At 42.2% G+C, this 18,340-nt stretch overlaps 1 protein-coding gene across 2 annotated transcripts in view; it reads right to left on the bottom strand.

Annotated features, from left to right (window-relative positions):
• Positions 1 to 1,684: 1,684 nt before the first annotated feature.
• Positions 1,685 to 18,340, bottom strand: part of CAVIN2 (caveolae associated protein 2) — a 136,055-nt gene continuing 119,399 nt past the window's right edge. For both annotated transcript variants that reach the window (XM_040439365.1, XM_040439366.1), the window contains one exon: positions 1,685 to 3,206. In XM_040439365.1, the coding sequence (XP_040295299.1) occupies positions 2,439 to 3,206 (768 nt within the window). In that variant the 3' untranslated portion in view covers positions 1,685 to 2,438. The remainder of the gene's footprint in view (positions 3,207 to 18,340) is intronic.

Genomic DNA, 18,340 nt, shown 5'->3' on the forward strand with positions numbered 1-18,340 from the left:
CCACCAGAGAAGAAATATATTTGTATTATTTATTAATATAACATCCCAAATCTTCTACAGCAGTCTTCAGGGGATATAATATTTTCTATACAACCAACAGCAATATATATATACCTTAAACATATAGGTGCCTTAATAAACTTGTCATGTGTACAAAGTAGAGTAATGTGCAATGCAATATATGCCTCAAGGAATAATAATACACAATGCTAAAAAATGCAAATATGAAGAGATCTGCGAACTAACCCAGGCAAACAAAAGTGGAAGGGGAGCAATCTCCATAACTCTTCTCCCTGTTCCCAACTAAAATCTTTGGGTTGTCCAAGATTTTGACATTGATGCTTATCCTCTAATCCCAGCACCCCAGCCAATCAGCTGTTTGAAGAGGTCGCTGCTCTCTGGTGAGTGCTGTGGCCTCTTCCCAGGCCTGTGACATCACATTCATCAGTCACAAGGCCTAGACACAGCTCAGTCCCATTTAAGTGAATGGGGTTGAGCTACAATACCAAGCACAGCTGCTAGCTGCACCGAGGCTGCGGCGCTCACAGGAGAGCAGTGGCCTCATTAGACAGCTGATCGGTGGGGGGTGCCAGTAGTTGGACCCCCTCCGATCTTATATTGATGATCTATTCTAAGGATAGGTCATCAATATTATGGACCTGGAGAACCATTTAAGCAATATTTTCTCTGAAATGCTGAAGCATTCATAGTAAAACATGGCTGTTTGTAATGGAGCGTGTTAGGGTTCGCACAGCATGAATCTCCTGACAGTTTCTCCTTCAGATCGTTCCATGTGCAACAATTTAATTGTACTTTAATGGTAGTGTTTAATTAAGGAGTCACAGAGGTGAAATGGAGTACAATACATTACTAGAAAGAAATAATGGGGCCTATTTAAACAAAAGGGCCCTCTTCAAATAGTCTTCGCTCCCATAATCCCTCTGGAGCCTTTCAACATACAGCATATTCTGCAGATACTACATAAAGTTCCCTACAACTAAATTGTAGATTTAATTTTTAATAGGACATTAAATTCTAAATGTGTGTCCTTTTCCAAATATTTGTGTTACCGCTATACGTGTATATATATACATATATGTATATCAATGATAATCAGCATCATAGAGGACCCATAGAGTTTCTGTCAGGGGGCCCAACAGTTTACCATACAAAATAATACAGCATGCTGTGCTATTCTGTCTGTATTTTTTAACAAAGCCTCTTAATAGAAGTCACCTATAAGTCCTCTATTGCTTGCTTGAAGTAAACTTGTTCTAAATACAATATGTGTCCATTCACATATATAATTAAAGTTCAGTTGTCTAAAGGTCAGCTTACACAGACCCAATAATCAGGCTGATTATTGGGAATGAGCGTTTGTAGAAAGACCTGTTCCTAATGATTAGTCTTTATAAAATGTTCTGGTGATCACCAGATGAACAAGCAAAAGTTTGTTCATTGGGTGATCCTGTTGTTCTGCTGACACCATTTTTTTTTTTATTTCTGTGCAGCAAATCATGCTATCTAAACAGGGATCTGCTGCTTGGAGCAATGATTGTCTATAAAGACAAGTGATCTCTGTTGCAATCACTTGCCCTATACAGTGTAGGTGATTGCTGCATGTACAGTAAATGCAGCCCTAATCACCTTTGTTTATCAGGAAATTATAGAGAATATCTGTTTCATTCCAGATAATTGCCTATAAAAGAAACTAGAATATGCTAAAAAAGGAAGAAAGTAAAACTACGGGAAAAAAAAAGTTAAATAATAACTGGAGATTAAGAACTTTACTTGATAATATTGTATACCTCTCTATATATATCTATATATATATATATATATATATAAAATCATAATTTCATTAATGGTATATTTTGTTAGTATTAATATAGTAACATTAGGAGTAGTGCTGTTCCCTAAAACATTGGTCCCATATCCTCGTCTAAGTAAACTACCATAATTAATTTATTAGGTCACTCAGTCTACATAATGTGTGTATACTTTTTGTTTTTACTTCCTTTATAGGCCCCTGAAGTGTATTAAGAAATATTTAGTAGCACAATTATGACCAACCTTGCAACGTATGTTATGGAATAAATGTTTATAGGATGGATAGATGGATAGATAGATAGATAGATAGATAGATAGATAGATAGATAGATAGATAGACAGATGTTTCCAAAATGTATAAGTGGTATTTTATGTAAAATGGTATTTTCTAATTTTCAAATGCCAAAAATTATTTATTCCAAAAAATATCTTCCGATGTTCATTAGTCTACTGGGTAATGGGCAGGGTTATTTACCTAAAAATATTGCTCCCATCTAAACTCTTAACATGTTATGTTTACATAAATACATATAATATTTTATGTATTGGATTCACATATTTATGTGTAAAATCACTTTTAACCAGATGACTGCATAATGAGACAGCTTTTATGCAGTTTGGTTTATTTGTAGAGCAGTTGATTGTGTAGGTGCTTCATATGATTCTTCTAATTCTCCAGGCTTTGGCTTGTACTCAGTGCTAAATGGATTCTCACTTTCAAAGTCTATATCATGTTCTTCGTCATCTTCAACAATAGACAACTCAATGTTTTTCCTCTCATCTGCTGGTGTAGGTTCTTTATCTATTGAGATTTCAGTTGTTTTTACTTCCTCATCAGGAAGTACCTCGGAAGGTATTTTATCCATTGGGCTGTCATCCTGACCATTTACAGCCTTTTCTCCTTCAGCTTGACTAGGAGATTTCTCCTCACCCTCTGTAAGAACTTGGTCATCACTGGATTTCTCCACACTAAAACCTATTGGAACTTTGATTGATGAACTTTTTGAGGATTTTTTTTCTGATTGGGTGAAAGACTTTTTAATTTTTTCTCTTCTTTCTGGGGACACTATTTTCGTGCTGATCTTATTCATTTTCTTTTCGATATTTTGACGTGAAAATGCTTTCTTCAGACTGTCTACTTTCTTCAGACTGGATCTTTTCATTTTCTCAGCTCTGCTTGGCTCTAATTTTTCATCGACACTGTCATCATGACCATCATCCTCATGATTAATTTCATCATCTGAAGAAAGGTCGATTGTATGCATGGTCTCTTCCTGAGACTTATTAGGGTCAGTAGGTTCTTCTGGACCTTCTGTTATACTAGGTACAGGTGTTGGTTCTTTCACAAATACACTTGCAGGGATTTCATTTTCTTCCTTTATGGAAAAGAACAGATTGAAATTAGAACTAGTGCAGACTAAACAAAACAAAAATATAATTCTTCAAAGTAAAAGATTTATTTGCATTGTGCTGTTTTATAAAGTTTAAAGGGAAACTGTAACATGGAATATCTATCTATCTATCTATTTTGTGGGAAAAGACTGAGTATAACTTGCATTTCATTCACTTAAATGCCTGCTCATTCTGACCTTTGACGTAAAGGAAGCGGTCTTATCAGTGATTGACAGCCTTCCCTCTATGACTGTGCATACACAGATAGCTGTCAATCACTTATAGTACAGCTGGCTTGGCTTCAAAGCTGAAAATAAGAAGGAATTTATACAAATGCTACCAGTCTTTTCCCACAAAAAAACTGTATATAATTCTGCTCACCTGCTCCTGCTCTATTCAATGCTGCTGGCAGATTATACTCCATTGTCATGGTAATAGATTTTCTTTAAGACAAATATGAAATCTATTATTTAAATTTAAAAAAAGCATAAAAAGGTGACTACTAGTGTTGCACGAAGCCTGTTTAGACTGCTCTGTCCGAACCCGATACGTTCCTAAACTTTGTTCATAAAATGTGCGCCATACAACATCACAATGTATGGGCTTCACTGAGGCAATCTTCTTATCACCAACAGTAACGCAAGACTTGTTTAATCTCATGCCTGGGCCGCTACAGTTAGTTTCTGCGCATACATTAATGTTTCAAAATCCAAATCCGAACCTTTGTTAATGACCGTGGCATAAGCCACAAACCCAAGTTTGGATTCGGTTTTTGAAACATTAATGAATGTGCAGAAACTAACTATAATGGCAGAGACATGAGACTAAACAAGTCTCACATTACTGAGTGTGGTAGGAAGATTGCCTCAGCGAAGCCCATACATTGTAATCCTGCACAGAGCACATATTATGAACAAAGTTTAGGAATGTATCTGGTTCAGGCAGAGCAGTGTGAACTGGCTTCGATCAACACTAGTGAGTATGTTAAAGGGAACATGTCATTAATTTTATGCTGAACTCGAGGACCGCATAAAATAGTGACAGATGCACTGATGTCAGCGGTGTCACTCATGAGCTAAAAGTAAGTGGTTGCCAAGAACCAGCATCATAATCATTGCAGCCCCGGTCTTGAAAAAAGTCAAATCTACCTGAGAAGAGTCAGAGTTATTCATAAGCTCCTGCTCTCCCCGTCCATCTGCTGATAATTGGCAATTCTCTTCTAGGGAGTAAAATAAGGAGAAGAATGCATCATCAGCAAATGGGCAGGGAGAGCAGGATTATGATGCTGCTTCTCGGCAACTACTTACTTTTAGCTCACAAGTGACAGTCATAACATTATGCTGCTCTGAGTGAGGGCAGCATAAAGTTAATGACAGGTTCCCTTTAAAATATTGTTAAAGGGGTTGGCCACCATATGCATAAAAAATAAATAAAGGGTCCCAGATAATAACTAAAGCCACAAGGTATTTGTATCATGAGAGATATACTGTGTACATATAATTTTTCTAATGTGTTCAGCATAGCATGCTCCCATTGATGAGAGGCTGTGTGGGTGGAGCTGCTTCAAAGTGAAAGTAAAAATCCCAGCATGCATCACAGCAAGCATCTTCAGAGGAGTGATCACATGACATCCCTGGCCAAACAAAACAAATCATGTTTTTTTTGTGTCACCATTTTCTGAAAGCTATACTTTTTCTTTTTTTTTTCTGTCAATTATCTTGTGCAGGGGCAAATTTTTGGCAGAAAGAGTTGATGTTTTTATTGGTAACATTTTTGGGTACATAATATTTTTTTTGATCGCTTGGTATTACACTTTTTGTGATATAACGTGACAAAAAAAATTCTTTTTTGGAACAGTTTTTATTCATTTTTTTTCTTGCTGTTTACCTGAGGTGGTTGGTCATTTAATATTTTTATACAGCAGGTTGTTACGGATGTGGCGATTCCCAATATATGTGTGTGTGTGTGTGTGTGTATATATATATATATATATATATATATATATACACACACAGTGGATATAAAAAATCTACACACCCCTGTTAAAATGTCAGTTTTCTGTGCTGTAAAAACATGATACAAAGATAAATCATTTCAGAACTTTTTCCACCTTTAATGTGACCTATAAACTGTACCACTCAATTGAAAAACAAACTGAAATATTTTCGGTGGAGGGAAGAAAAAATAAATAAATTAAAATAATGTGGTTGCATAAGTGTGCACACCCTCTTATAACTGGGGATGTAGCAGTGTTCAGAATTAAGCAATCACATTCATAATCATGTTAAATAGGAGTCAGCATACACCTGCCATCATTTAAAGTGCCTCTGATTAACCCCAAATAAAGTTCAGCTGCTCTAGTTGTTCTTTCCTGAAATTTTCTTAGTCGCATACCACAGCAAAAGCCATGGTCCACAGAAAGCTTCCAAAGCATCAGAGGGATCAGTCAGGAGAAGAGTACAAAAGAATTTTCAAGGCATTAGATATACCATTGAACACAGTGAAGACAGTCATCAAGTGGATAAAATGTGGCACAACAGTGACATTACTAAGAACTGGACGTCCCTCCAAAATTGATGTAAAGACGAGAATAAAGCTGGTCTGGGAGGCTACCAAGAGGCCTACAGCAACATTAAAGGAGCTACAGGAATATCTGAGAAGAACTTACTGTGTGGTACATGTGACAACAATCTCCCTTATTCTTCATTTGTCTGGGCTATGGGGTAGAGTGGCAAGACGAAAGTCTTTTATTACGAAGAAAAACATCCAAGCCAGGCTACATTTTTCAAAAAAAACATCTGAAGTCTCCCAAAAGCATGTGGGAAAAGGTGTTATGGTCTGATGAAACCAAGGTTGAACTTTTTGGCCATAATTCCAAAAGATATGTTTGGTGCAAAAACAACACTGCACATCACCAAAAGAACACCATACCCACAGGGAAGCATGGTGGTGGCAGCATCATGCTTTGGGGCTGTTTTTCTTTAGCTGGAACTGGGGCCTTGGTTAAGAAGGAGTTATGAACAGTTCCATATACCAGTCAATATTGGCACAAAACCTTCTTGCTTTTGCTAGAAAGCTGAACATGAAGAGGAACTTCATCTTTCAGCATGACAACGACCCAAAGCATACATCCAAATCAACAAAGGAATGGCTTGACCAGAAGAAGATTCAAGTTTTGGAATGGCCTAGCAAGAGCCCAGACCTAAATCCAATTGAAAATCTGTGGAGTGATCTGAAGAGGTCTGTGCACAGGAGATGCCCTCGCAATCTGACAGATTTTGAGTGTTTTTGCAAAGAAGAGTGGGCAAATCTTGCCAAGTCAAAATGTGCCATGCTGATAGACTCATACCCAAAAAGACTATTTTTATATTTTTTTCTTCCCTTTAGGCCGAATGCACACGGCCGTGTTCCGCGGCCGTGAGCGGTCCGTGGTATGCCGGCCTGGATTCCTGCTGATAGCAGGAGCGCACGGCGTCATTGGTTGCCGCCGCTGCACTACAGTGATACACTCATATGATCTATACGAGTGTATTACTGTAGTGCAGCGGCAGCATGAAGCGCACGGCATCATAGCAACCAATGACGCCGCGCGCTCCTGCTGTCAGCAGGAATTCAGGCCGGCATACCACGGACCGCTCACGGTCGCGGAACACGGCCGTGTGCATTCGGCCTTACCTAAAAGATTTCAGTTTGTTTTTCAATTGAGTTGTACAGTTTATAGGTCACAATAAAGGTTGAAAAAGTTCTGAAATGATTTATCTTTGTCTAATTTTTTTTACATCACAGAAACCTGACATTTAAACAGGGGTGTGTAGACTTTTTATATCCACTGTATATATGTATTTATAGTGGGAATTAGCTCTGGTAGACTCAGGATTGGCCGGTTTGCAGACAGTCAGAGACGGTGACACACGGAATTAACTCCAAACAAAGTTCCACTTTATTGTGGTTTCAACAGCAAAACAAAAGGGGCCTTTACATTTCAGGTAGAACACAAAAAACAAATCCTGCTCGTCTGAGCACTACCTAAACAGTTTTTCACTAACTATGCTATAGATGGTTCTGTCAGCCCTGAAGTTCCTCTCACAGCAAGTTACTCACAAACACCACCATATCAGTTCCAGCTCTCAGCCCAGACTCTTTTATGAGAATACTGCAGGTGCAGCTAATCAGAGACAGCAGGCTAGAACGCTTACCAGAAGTGGACTGCAGATTGGGGAACCCGCCCAACTCTTCCCCAATCCAAAACTCCAGGCCCTATATTGGCTTTTTACAAAGCTACCTCAGGAAAGCTTGGGCTTTCTGTAACATACTGGGCACTCCCTGGAGCTTAATCTGCATATGACAGGATTCTGTATCAACAAAGAGAATCGGTACAACATATTACCTAATAAAGATAAATTTTATTATGACATAAAACAACATACAAACATAAATGTAGAGACCATACAGCGTGCCTCCAGAGGCAGTTCACAGTACATCCACTTCTAGCAGATCTGTATTGTTTCAATTATTGCATTCACATGGAGGATGTTGTGAGTGCAGGGTCTATATCAGCATATATTATTTAGAGCTGTATCTAGCCATATTATCACACCTATCTCCAATGTGAGGCCAATTAAACATAGGTATAAAACGGGCAGAAGTGACATCCATATACTTTGATCATATCCATCCAAACCATAAGTTTATCATCAATAGTCAAGGTAAATGTATCGGACCGATCTGAGTTATTCACCTACCCGATATCCAGTGGCGTGCGTGTGGGCTGTCTCTGTCTGGCGTACTCCTCGACGTACGTTTCGCTAATGCTTCTTCAGGAGGATTTCTTTCTAATGGCTAAGGAGGTCCTTTTACGTGACTGGTGGCCAATAGCTGTTCATCCCTGCGTCGGGCGGAAGTCCCATTAGTACCCATATCCGGCGATTACAGGATGCGCCAATATAGGAATCATTAACAACAGAATCACATGACGCAGGGATGAACAGCTATTGGCCACCAGTCACGTAAAAGGACCTCCTTAGCCATTAGAAAGAAATCCTCCTGAAGAAGCATTAGCGAAACGTACGTCGAGGAGTACGCCAGACAGAGACAGCCCACACGCACGCCACTGGATATCGGGTAGGTGAATAACTCAGATCGGTCCGATACATTTACCTTGACTATTGATGATAAACTTATGGTTTGGATGGATATGATCAAAGTATATGGATGTCACTTCTGCCCGTTTTATACCTATGTTTAATTGGCCTCACATTGGAGATAGGTGTGATAATATGGCTAGATACAGCTCTAAATAATATATGCTGATCTAGACCCTGCACTCACAACTTCCTCCATGTGAATGCAATAATTGAAACAATCCAGATCTGCTAGAAGTGGATGTACTGTGAACTGCCTCTGGAGGCACGCTGTATGGTCTCTACATTTATGTTTGTATGTTGTTTTATGTCATAATAAAATTTAACTTTATTAGGTAATATGTTGTACCGATTATCTTTGTTGATACATATTAAGGAGGTACACCCTTGTTAACGCAAGGCTGTTTTGATCCAGTTGAAGAATATGACAGGATTCTGGAGGAAAAATACTTACTACTGTCTCACAATATATACACACACATATATATATACACATGTACAGTATATCTCAGGATAAACTTTAGGTAAATCATAAAAGCAGTAGACTATAAGAACACCATTGCTAGCCACCAAGAAACCTAAAGATCACGCACCCTCCTGTGTGTGGCTTAAATACCTAGGGCCCCTTAGCCTTTGACTGGTGAAGGATTTGGGAGCGTGTGCACTGGTCCTTTAACAGGCAGTAGGTGAGCGCATGCGTGCTGCATCGAGGAAGTAGCATGGAGAGGAAGTCTGCAACCAGGAAGCTCAATGACATGGTAAGTGGTGCAACGTCAACGCCCACAGGGAACAGCAGAAGGGCTGCTCGTACGTACTGCAGACCTAACATGAATTAAAGCCAAATTTATGGATTAGGAATTGCCACCATGCCATCTCACAAGTAAATGTCTTAATAATCAATAACATTTGGAGGCACATGGAGACATATCTTCATCTACTTATCTTGCCATATTGATCACGTTTCAGACAATACAGAAGAACAAATAAAGAAGCTCCACAGATTATGCTCATAGGAAACAATTGCCTAAGCCTCAAGTACAAATTCTTAATGTACAGTAGTAGTTATGGTCAAATGTTAACAGGACTCAAAAGGCTTATCATATAAAAAGTCAATAGGGTTGAGCGAACCCGAACTGTAAAGTTTGGGTTCGTACCAAACTTTAGGATTTTTGGACCCCGGACCCAAACCCGAACATTTCAGTAAAAGTTCGGGTTCGGGTTCGGTGTTGGGCGATTTCTCGGTGCTTTTTAAAAGGCTGCAGAGCAGCCAATCAACAAGCGTTTAACTCTGTGCCCTTAGAAGCCATCACATTGATTGTGATTGGCCAGTGCAGCATGTGACCCAACCTCTATATAAGCTGGAGTCACGTAGCGCTGCACGTCACTCTGCTGTTACTAGTGTAGGGAGAGGATGCTGCTGGTGATTACAGGGAGAGAATAGGAGAGAATCTTAGTTCAGAACGTGAATCTAACTCAGTGATCGACATACATTTAGTTGTGTGGGTGCAGGGCACAATCTATTTACCCTGCCCTGAGCCCAGTGACAGAAAAAAATAACTTTTATCCGTCTGTTAGTTAGGTGGGCGACGGCGGCCATTTTATGCAAGCTCAGTGCACCAGTACTGCATCTGAGCATTTGTGAAAATTGAAATCCAATCTTGGAAAACTGCACTAATAATCTGGTTGTAAAAAAATCACCCTTTTTTGGCAATATACAACATCTGGTGCATTTGCAGGATTAGTCAGTGTGCAATTTAAGCTAGAAATACAGCCATAATTTTCTGGGTTTTTTAAAACACAGTTTTTGTGCAAAATACATTATTTTACATCCCTAGTTGCATCTGGACATGTGAAATTCAAACGTTATATACAGCTTTCATATTCTGTTAGTAAAAAAACCCACTTTTTTGACAATATACAACATCTGGATTAGTCAGTGTGCAATTTAAGCTAGAAATATGGCCATAATTCTCTGGGTTTTTATAAACACACTTTTTTTGCCAAAATACACCATTTTACAGCCCTTGCAGCATCAGCATGTGTGAAATTCAAGGGTTATATACTGCTGTCATATTCATTTTTTAAACAAACACACGTTTTGGAAAAAAAAGTTTATTTTGCAGCCTTTGCTGCATATGTCATTGTGAGATACACACTTTAGATACTGTGGTTCTATTCAGGTATTTGAAATACAGCCATTTTGGGCATAAATCTTTAATTGCGGCCTAGTGTGGGTCAGGGCGTGTGAGATACACTCTTTATATACAGGGGTTATATTCTTCTATTAATAAAACACCCTTTTTTGGGCACAATACACAATTTTTCTGCCCTTGCAGCATCAAGACGTTTGAAATTCCAGGGTTATATACTGCTGTCATATTCAGTTATTAAACAAACACCCGTTTGGGCAAAAAAAAGTTTATTTGGCAGCCTTTGCTGCATATGTCATTGTGAGATACAGCCTTTACATACTGTGGCTCTATTCAGGTAGTTGAAATGCAGCCATTTTGGGCAAACAAATTTAATTGAGGACTAATCTGGATCAGGGCGTGTGAGATACACCCTTTATATACAGGGGTTATATTCCGTTTTTGAAATACAGCCATTTTGTGCACAAATCTTTAATTGCGGCCTAGTGTGGGTCAGGGCGTGTGAAATACACCCTTTATATACAGGGGTTATATTCAGTTATTTGAAATACAGCCATTTTGGGCACAAATCATTAATTGTGGCCTAGTGTGGGTCAGGGCGTGTGAGATACACCCTTTATATACAGGGGTTATATTCAGTTATTTAAAATACAGCCATTTTGGGCACAAATCTTTAATTGAGGCCTAGTGTGGGTCAGGGCGTGTGAGATACACCTTTTATATACAGGGGTTATATTCAGTTATTTGAAATACAGCCATTTTGGGCAAACAAATTTAATTAAAGGGTTTCTGTCACCCCACAAAACTCATTTTTTTTTTTTGGATCGTTAGATTCCTTATAGGGCGATATAGGAGAATATAATAGTCTTACTTACTTTCATGCGGCCGATTCTTTATAAAACGAAGTTTTATAATATGTAAATGAGGGCTCTACCAGCAAGTAGGGCGTCTACTTGCTGGTAGCCGCAGCAGCAATCCGCCCCCTCGCCGTGTTGATTGATAGGGCCAGCCGTGATCTCCTCCTCCGGCCGGCCCTGTCAGTAATTCAAAAATCGCGCGCCTCTGGTCATCCGGCGCAGGCGCTCTGAGATGAGGAGGCTCGTCTCCTCAGTGCGCCTGCGCCGATGACATCACCGAAAGAGGAGACGTCATCGGCGCAGGCGCACTGAAGGAGTTCTGAGGAGACGAGCCTCCTCATCTCAGAGCGCCTGCGCAGATTCAACACGGGCGCGCGATTTTTGAAACGCCGACAGGGCTGGCCGGAGGAGGAGATCCCGGCTGGCCCTGTCAATCAACACGGCGAGGGGGCGGATTGCTGCTGCGGCTACCAGCAAGTAGACGCCCTACTTGCTGGTAGAGCCCTCATTTACATATTATAAAACTTCGTTTTATAAAGAATCGGCCGCATGAAAGTTAGTAAGACTATTATATTCTCCTATATCGCCCTATAAGGAATCTAACTATCCAAAAAAAAAAAAAAGAGTTTTGTGGGGTGACAGAAACCCTTTAAGGCCTAGTCTGGATCAGGGCGTGTGAGATACACCCTGTACATACTGTCGTTCTATTATGCTATTAAACACCCATTTAGGGCAAGAGCCTAAATTTGAGAAATATGAGGAGAGCGTCAAATAAGGGACGTGGCCCAGGTCGTGGTGCTGTTGGTGGAGCTCCTGTTGCAGGGAGAGGACATGGTTGATCTGCGCCAGCTACACGCACAAGTAATACCCCTTCCTCCGGTGCGAGTAGGCGACAGAACCTGCAGCGGTATTTGGTCGGGCCTAATGCGCCTCTACGAATGGTGAGGCCTGAACAAGTACAGGCGATAGTAGATTGGGTTTCTGACAGTGGCTCCAGTTCCTTCATATTGTCTCCTACCCAGTTTCCTGCTGAAAGATCAGAGGTGGCACCTGCAGACCATGTCCATCAGTCTTTCTCCTCACCCCTTTGCAAATCAGCCAAGCAGTCTGAGCCCCAAGTCATGCAGCAGTCTCCTCTGCTTTCTGATTACTCTGTTAGCAGGGTTTCCCAGGGCTATCCACCTAGCCCTGCCCCAGAAAAGGAAGAGATTGAGTGCACCGATGCCCAACCACTTATCTCGATGAGTACATGGGAGGACCATCGCAGCACGTCTCAGATGATGCCGAAATACAGGTGCCAACTGCTGGGGCTTTCGAAAGTGTGCAGTACGACAAGGAGGGCACGGGTGAAGACTGGGTGGAAGATGATGTGGAGGACGATGAGGTCCTCGACCCCACGGGGAATCAAGGTCATGCGAGTGACCTATGTAGTTCGGAGGAAGAGGCGGTGGTCGCACAAAGCCACCAGCACAGCAGAAGAGGGAGTAGGGTGCAAAAGCGGAGCGGCTGTCCTCTAGATAGTACGCCTGCTACTGCCCACCGCAGCAAGGTACTGAGCACACCAAAGCCAGCTCAAAGAGTTCCCTGGCATGGCAGTTCTTCAGACAATGTGCTGACGACAAGACACGAGTGGTTTGCATGCTGTGCAATCAGAGCCTGAAGCGAGGCATAAACGTTCTCAACCTGAGCACAACCTGCATGACCAGGCATTTAAGTGCTAAGCACAAGCTGCAGTGGTGTAGACACCTCAAAAACAAAGAAAGGTCTCTGGCTCCTCCTGCTTCCTCTTCTGCTGCAGTCTCGGTCTCTTTATCCACCTCTGGAGTGACAGTGCCACCTGCCACCCCTAAAACAGAGGATCTTCCAGCAACACCACCACCTGGGTCACAAAACATCTCCACAATGTCCCACGGAAGCATTCAGCTCTCCATCTCCCAAACACTGGAGAGGAAGAAGAAGTACCCCCTGCCCACCCGTGATCCCTAGCCCTGAATGCCAGCATTTCTAAATTACTGGCCTTTGAAAGGCTGTCATTCCGTCTGGTGGAGACGGAAATTTTAAAGGCCTTATGGCGGTGGCTGTTCCACAGTACGTCGTGCCCAGCCGCCACTATTTTTTCAGGCGAGCCATCCCTTCCCTGCACAACCAAGTAGGGGACAAAATCAGGTGTGCACTGCGCAACACCATCTGTGGCAAGGTGCACCTCACTAAGGATACGTGGACCAGTTAGCACAGTCAGGGACGTTATATCTCCATAACAGCACACTGGGTAAATGCAGTGGTGGCTGGGCCTGAGGCGGATAGCAGTTTGGCGCATGTCCTTCCACCACCGAGGATTGCAGGGCGCTTCAGTTTGCCTCCTGTTGCTTCCTCCTCCTACTCCGCTTCCTCATCCTCTACCGGCTTCTCATCTGGTCAGCGTAACACTTTCACCACCAACTTCAGCACAGCCAGGGGTAAACGACAGCAGGCAGTTTTAAAACTTATCTGTTTGCGGGACAAACCCCACACCGCGCAGGAGCTGTGGACTGGCCTTGAACAACAGACCGATGAGTGGTTTGTGCCAGTGAGCCTCAAGCCTGGCCTGGTGGTATGTGATAATTGGTGAAATCTCGTAGCAGCTCTGGGACTAGCCTGTTTGACGCACATCCCTTGCCTGGCGTATGTGCTGAATTTGGTGGTGCAGAGATTCCTTAAAAATTACCCCGATATGTCAGAGCTGCTGCATAAAGTGCGGGCCGTCTGTGCGCGCTTTTGGCGTTCTATCCCTGCTGCTTCTTGCCTGTCTGCGCTGCAACGTAACTTCGGCCTTCCCGCTCACCGCCTCATATGCGACGTGCCCACAAGGTGGAACTCCACCTTGCACATGCTGGCCAGACTGTGCGAGCAGCAGCAGGCGATAGTGGAGTTTCAGCTGCAGCACGCACGGGTGAGTCGCTCGGCGGAACAGCACCACTTCACCACCAATGACTGGGCCTCCATGCGAGACCTGTGTTCCTTGTTGCGCTGATTCAAGTACTCCACCAACATGGCCAGTGCCAAAACGCTGCTGGCGATAATGGAAGAAGATGTGGGACAGGATGAGGAGGAGGAGGAAGAGGGATCATTTCATAGGGTTTCCGGCCAGCCATTCACAAGTGGCTCTGAGGGTGGGTTCCTGCACCCACAAACACCAGGTACACAATTGTCCAGCCAGGGCAAAGTTTTGGAGGATAACGAGGTGGAGGATGAGGAGGAGATGGAGGAGGAACCATGTTCATAGCAGGTTAGCACCCAGACCAGTTCATGGCCATCACTGGTGCGTGGCTGGGGGGATACATAGGACACAGATGATAAACCTTCCACAGAGCACAGCTTTCCGTTGCCTCTGGGCAGCCTGGCACACATGAGCGATTACATGCTGCAGTGTCTCCGCAACGACCGCCGAGTGGGTGGCCACGCTGATGGATCCCCATTACAAGGACAACGTATCATCCTTAATTCCGTCACTGGAGCGTGATCGTAAGATGCGTGAGTACAAGTGCACGCTGGTAGACGCGCTGCTGGTGGCATTCCCACCAGACAGCGGGGGCACAGTGGAAGCACAAAGCGAAGGCAGAGGAAGATGAAGAGGTCGCCAACGCAGCTGGTGCACCGCCAGCACCTCAGAAGACAGGGTTAGCATGGCCGAAATGTGGAAAAGCTTTGTCAGCACGCCACAACAACCAGCACCACCAGCTGATATGGAACATCTTAGCAGGAGGCAGCATTTCACCACCATGGTGGAGCAGTATGTGTGCACACGCCTACACGTACTGAATGACGGGTCTGCCCCCTTCAACTTCTGGGTCTCCAAATTGGGCACATGGTCTGAGCTTGCCCTTTACGCCTTGGAGGTTCTGGCCTGCCTTGCAGCCAGTGTATTATCTGAACGTGTGTTTAGCACGGCAGAGGGCGTTATCACAGACAAGCGCAGCCGCCTGTCCACAGCCAATGTGGACAAGCTCACGTTCATTAAAATGAACCAGGCATGGATCCCACAGGACTTGTCTGTACCTTGTGCAGAATAGACATGTATACCGGCCTTAACCAGCCATTGTTATACTGCAGCGCAATTGCTCATTCTTGTATTTTAGATACAAACCGGATTCCAAAAAAGTTGGGACACTATACAAATCGTGAATAAAAACTGAATGAAATGAAGTGGAGGTGCCAACTTCTAATATTTTATTCAGAATAGAACATAAATCACGGAACAAAAGTTTAAACTGAGAAAATGTACCATTTTAAGGGAAAAATATGTTGAATCAGAATTTCATGGTGTCAACAAATTCCCAAAAAGTTGGGGCAAGGCCATTTTCACCACTGTGTGGCATCTCCCCTTCTTCTTACAACACTCAACAGACTTCTGGGGACCGAGGAGACCAGTTTCTCAAGTTTAGAAATAGGAATGCTCTCCCATTCTTGTCTAATACAGGCCTCTAACTGTTCAATCGTCTTGGGCCTTCTTTGTTGCACCTTCCTCTTTATGATGCGCCAAATGTTCTCTATAGGTGAAAGATCTGGACTGCAGACTGGCCATTTCAGTACCCGGATCCTTCTCGTACGCAGCCATGATGTTGTGATTGATGCAGAATGTGGTCTGGCATTATCTTGTTGAAAAATGCAGGGTCTTCCCTGAAAGAGATAACGTCTGGATGGGAGCATATGTTGTTCTAGAACCTGAATATATTTTTCTGCATTGATGGTGCCTTTCCAGACATGCAAGCTGCCCATGCCACACGCACTCATGCAACCCCATACTATCAGAGATGCAGGCTTCTGAACTGAGCGTTGATAACAACTTGGGGTGTCCTTGTCCTCTTTGGTCCGGATGACATGGCGTCCCAGATTTCCAAAAAGAACTTCGAATTGTGACTCGTCTGACCACAGAACAGTCTTCCATTTTGCCACACTCCATTTTAAATGATCCCTGGCCCAGTGAAAACGCCTGAGCTTGTGGATCTTGCTTAGAAATGGCTTCTTCTTTGCACTGTAGAGTTTCAGCTGGCAACGGCGGATGGAACGGTGGATTGTGTTCACTGACAATGGTTTCTGGAAGTATTCCTGAGCCCTTTCTGTGATTTCCTTTACAGTAGCATTCCTGTTTGTGGTGCAGTGTCGTTTAAGGGCCCGGAGATCACGGGCATCCAGTATGGTTTTACGGCCTTGACCCTTACGCACAGAGATTGTTCCAGATTCTCTGAATCTTCGGATGATGTTATGCACAGTTGATGATGATAGATGCAAAGTCTTTGCAATTTTTCGCTGGGTAACACCTTTCTGATATTGCTCCACTATCTTTCTGCACAACATTGTGGGAATTGGTGATCCTCTACCCATCTTGGCTTCTGAGAGACACTGCCACTCTGAGAAGCTCTTTTTATACCCAATCATGTTGCCAATTGACCTAATTAGTGTTAATTGGTCTTCGTTATGCTCAAATTTACTTTTTCCAGCCTCTTATTGCTACTTGTCCCAACTTTTTGGGGATTTGTTGACACCGTGAAAATTGGAATCAACGTATTTTTACTCGGATTAAACGTTTGATCTGTCATCTACGTTCTATTACAAATAAAATATTGACATTTGCCATCTCCACATCATTGCATTCAGTTTTTATTCACAATTTGTTTAGTGTCCCAACTTTTTTGGAATCCGGTTTGTATTTCAGACTCTTTTGGAGTGTACCCTAATTTAAAAAAAAAATTATAATTAAAACCAAAAACCAGTGTTGGCTACTTCGTCCTCCTCCACCGCCGCTTCCACCTACACTGCTACGTCCACCGCTTCCTTAAACTCCTACTCCATATGGAACTCCACCTCATAAATCAATTATTATTTTTTTTTTATTTGTACGTATTTTATTTTATGTAATTTCACTACTTTGTCAGTTACATTTTCTGGTAAAATTCACCAATTTTTGGGTGTGATGCACCACTGCTATACCTACTAGACAGGTAAAAAATAAAATAAAAATTTCAGTTACATTTTCTGGTAAAATTCACCAATTTTTGGGTGTGATGTACCACTGCTATACCTACTAGACAGGTAAAAAAATAAAAATAAAAATTTCAGTTACATTTTCGGGTGAAATTCACCAATATTTGGGTGTAATATACCCCTCCTCTACCTAGTTGACAGCTTAATAAATTTCAATAATTATTATTCTACATTTTTGGGTTACCATAAACAATTTTTTTCTGTCATAGACCCCTGCTCTACCAAGTAGTTAATACATTTCTGTCATTTTTCTGTTACATTCTTGGGTTGACATTTTACAATTTTGGACGTGAATAAACCCCTGCTCTGTATAGGTGACAGGGAATAAAATTTATGAAATTCTTCTTTAATTGATGCGTGCCACCTCCTTTCATTCAATGCTTAAACTTTAACAAGTTGTACCACATTTGCGCTTCAATAACTTTTCCCACATATGCGCTTCAGTAATTTGTCCCACATTTGCGCCTCAATAACTTTTCCCACATTTGCGCTTCAATAATTTGTCCCACATTTGCGCCTCAATAACTTTTCCCACATTTGCGCTTCAGTAATTTGTCCCACATTTGCGCTTCAGTAATTTGTCCCACATTTGCGCCTCAATAACTTTTCCCACATTTGCGCTTCAGTAATTTGTCCCACATTTGCGCCTCAATAACTTTTCCCACATTTGCGCTTCTGTAATTTGTCACACATTTGCGCCTCAATAGTTTCTCCCACATTTCCGCTTCATCCCATTGCAGCCATTGACCTCCCTTGGATGAGGACTCCCTTCTTCACGCTCCCTCTCTGGCGTGGAACCCTGATTCGCCGATAACCGTCATCAACATGGTAGGCTCAGAAAATAACATCGAAAGTTGATAGAGAAGATATCGAAATGGATGGTGGATGTCACTGGGGCACCTCTACATAGGTGACAGGAACATAAATTTAAAAAAATCGTCTGTTACAT

This window comes from Bufo bufo, chromosome 7 (assembly GCF_905171765.1).
Source record: "Bufo bufo chromosome 7, aBufBuf1.1, whole genome shotgun sequence".
Classification (NCBI taxonomy): Eukaryota; Metazoa; Chordata; class Amphibia; order Anura; family Bufonidae; genus Bufo; species Bufo bufo.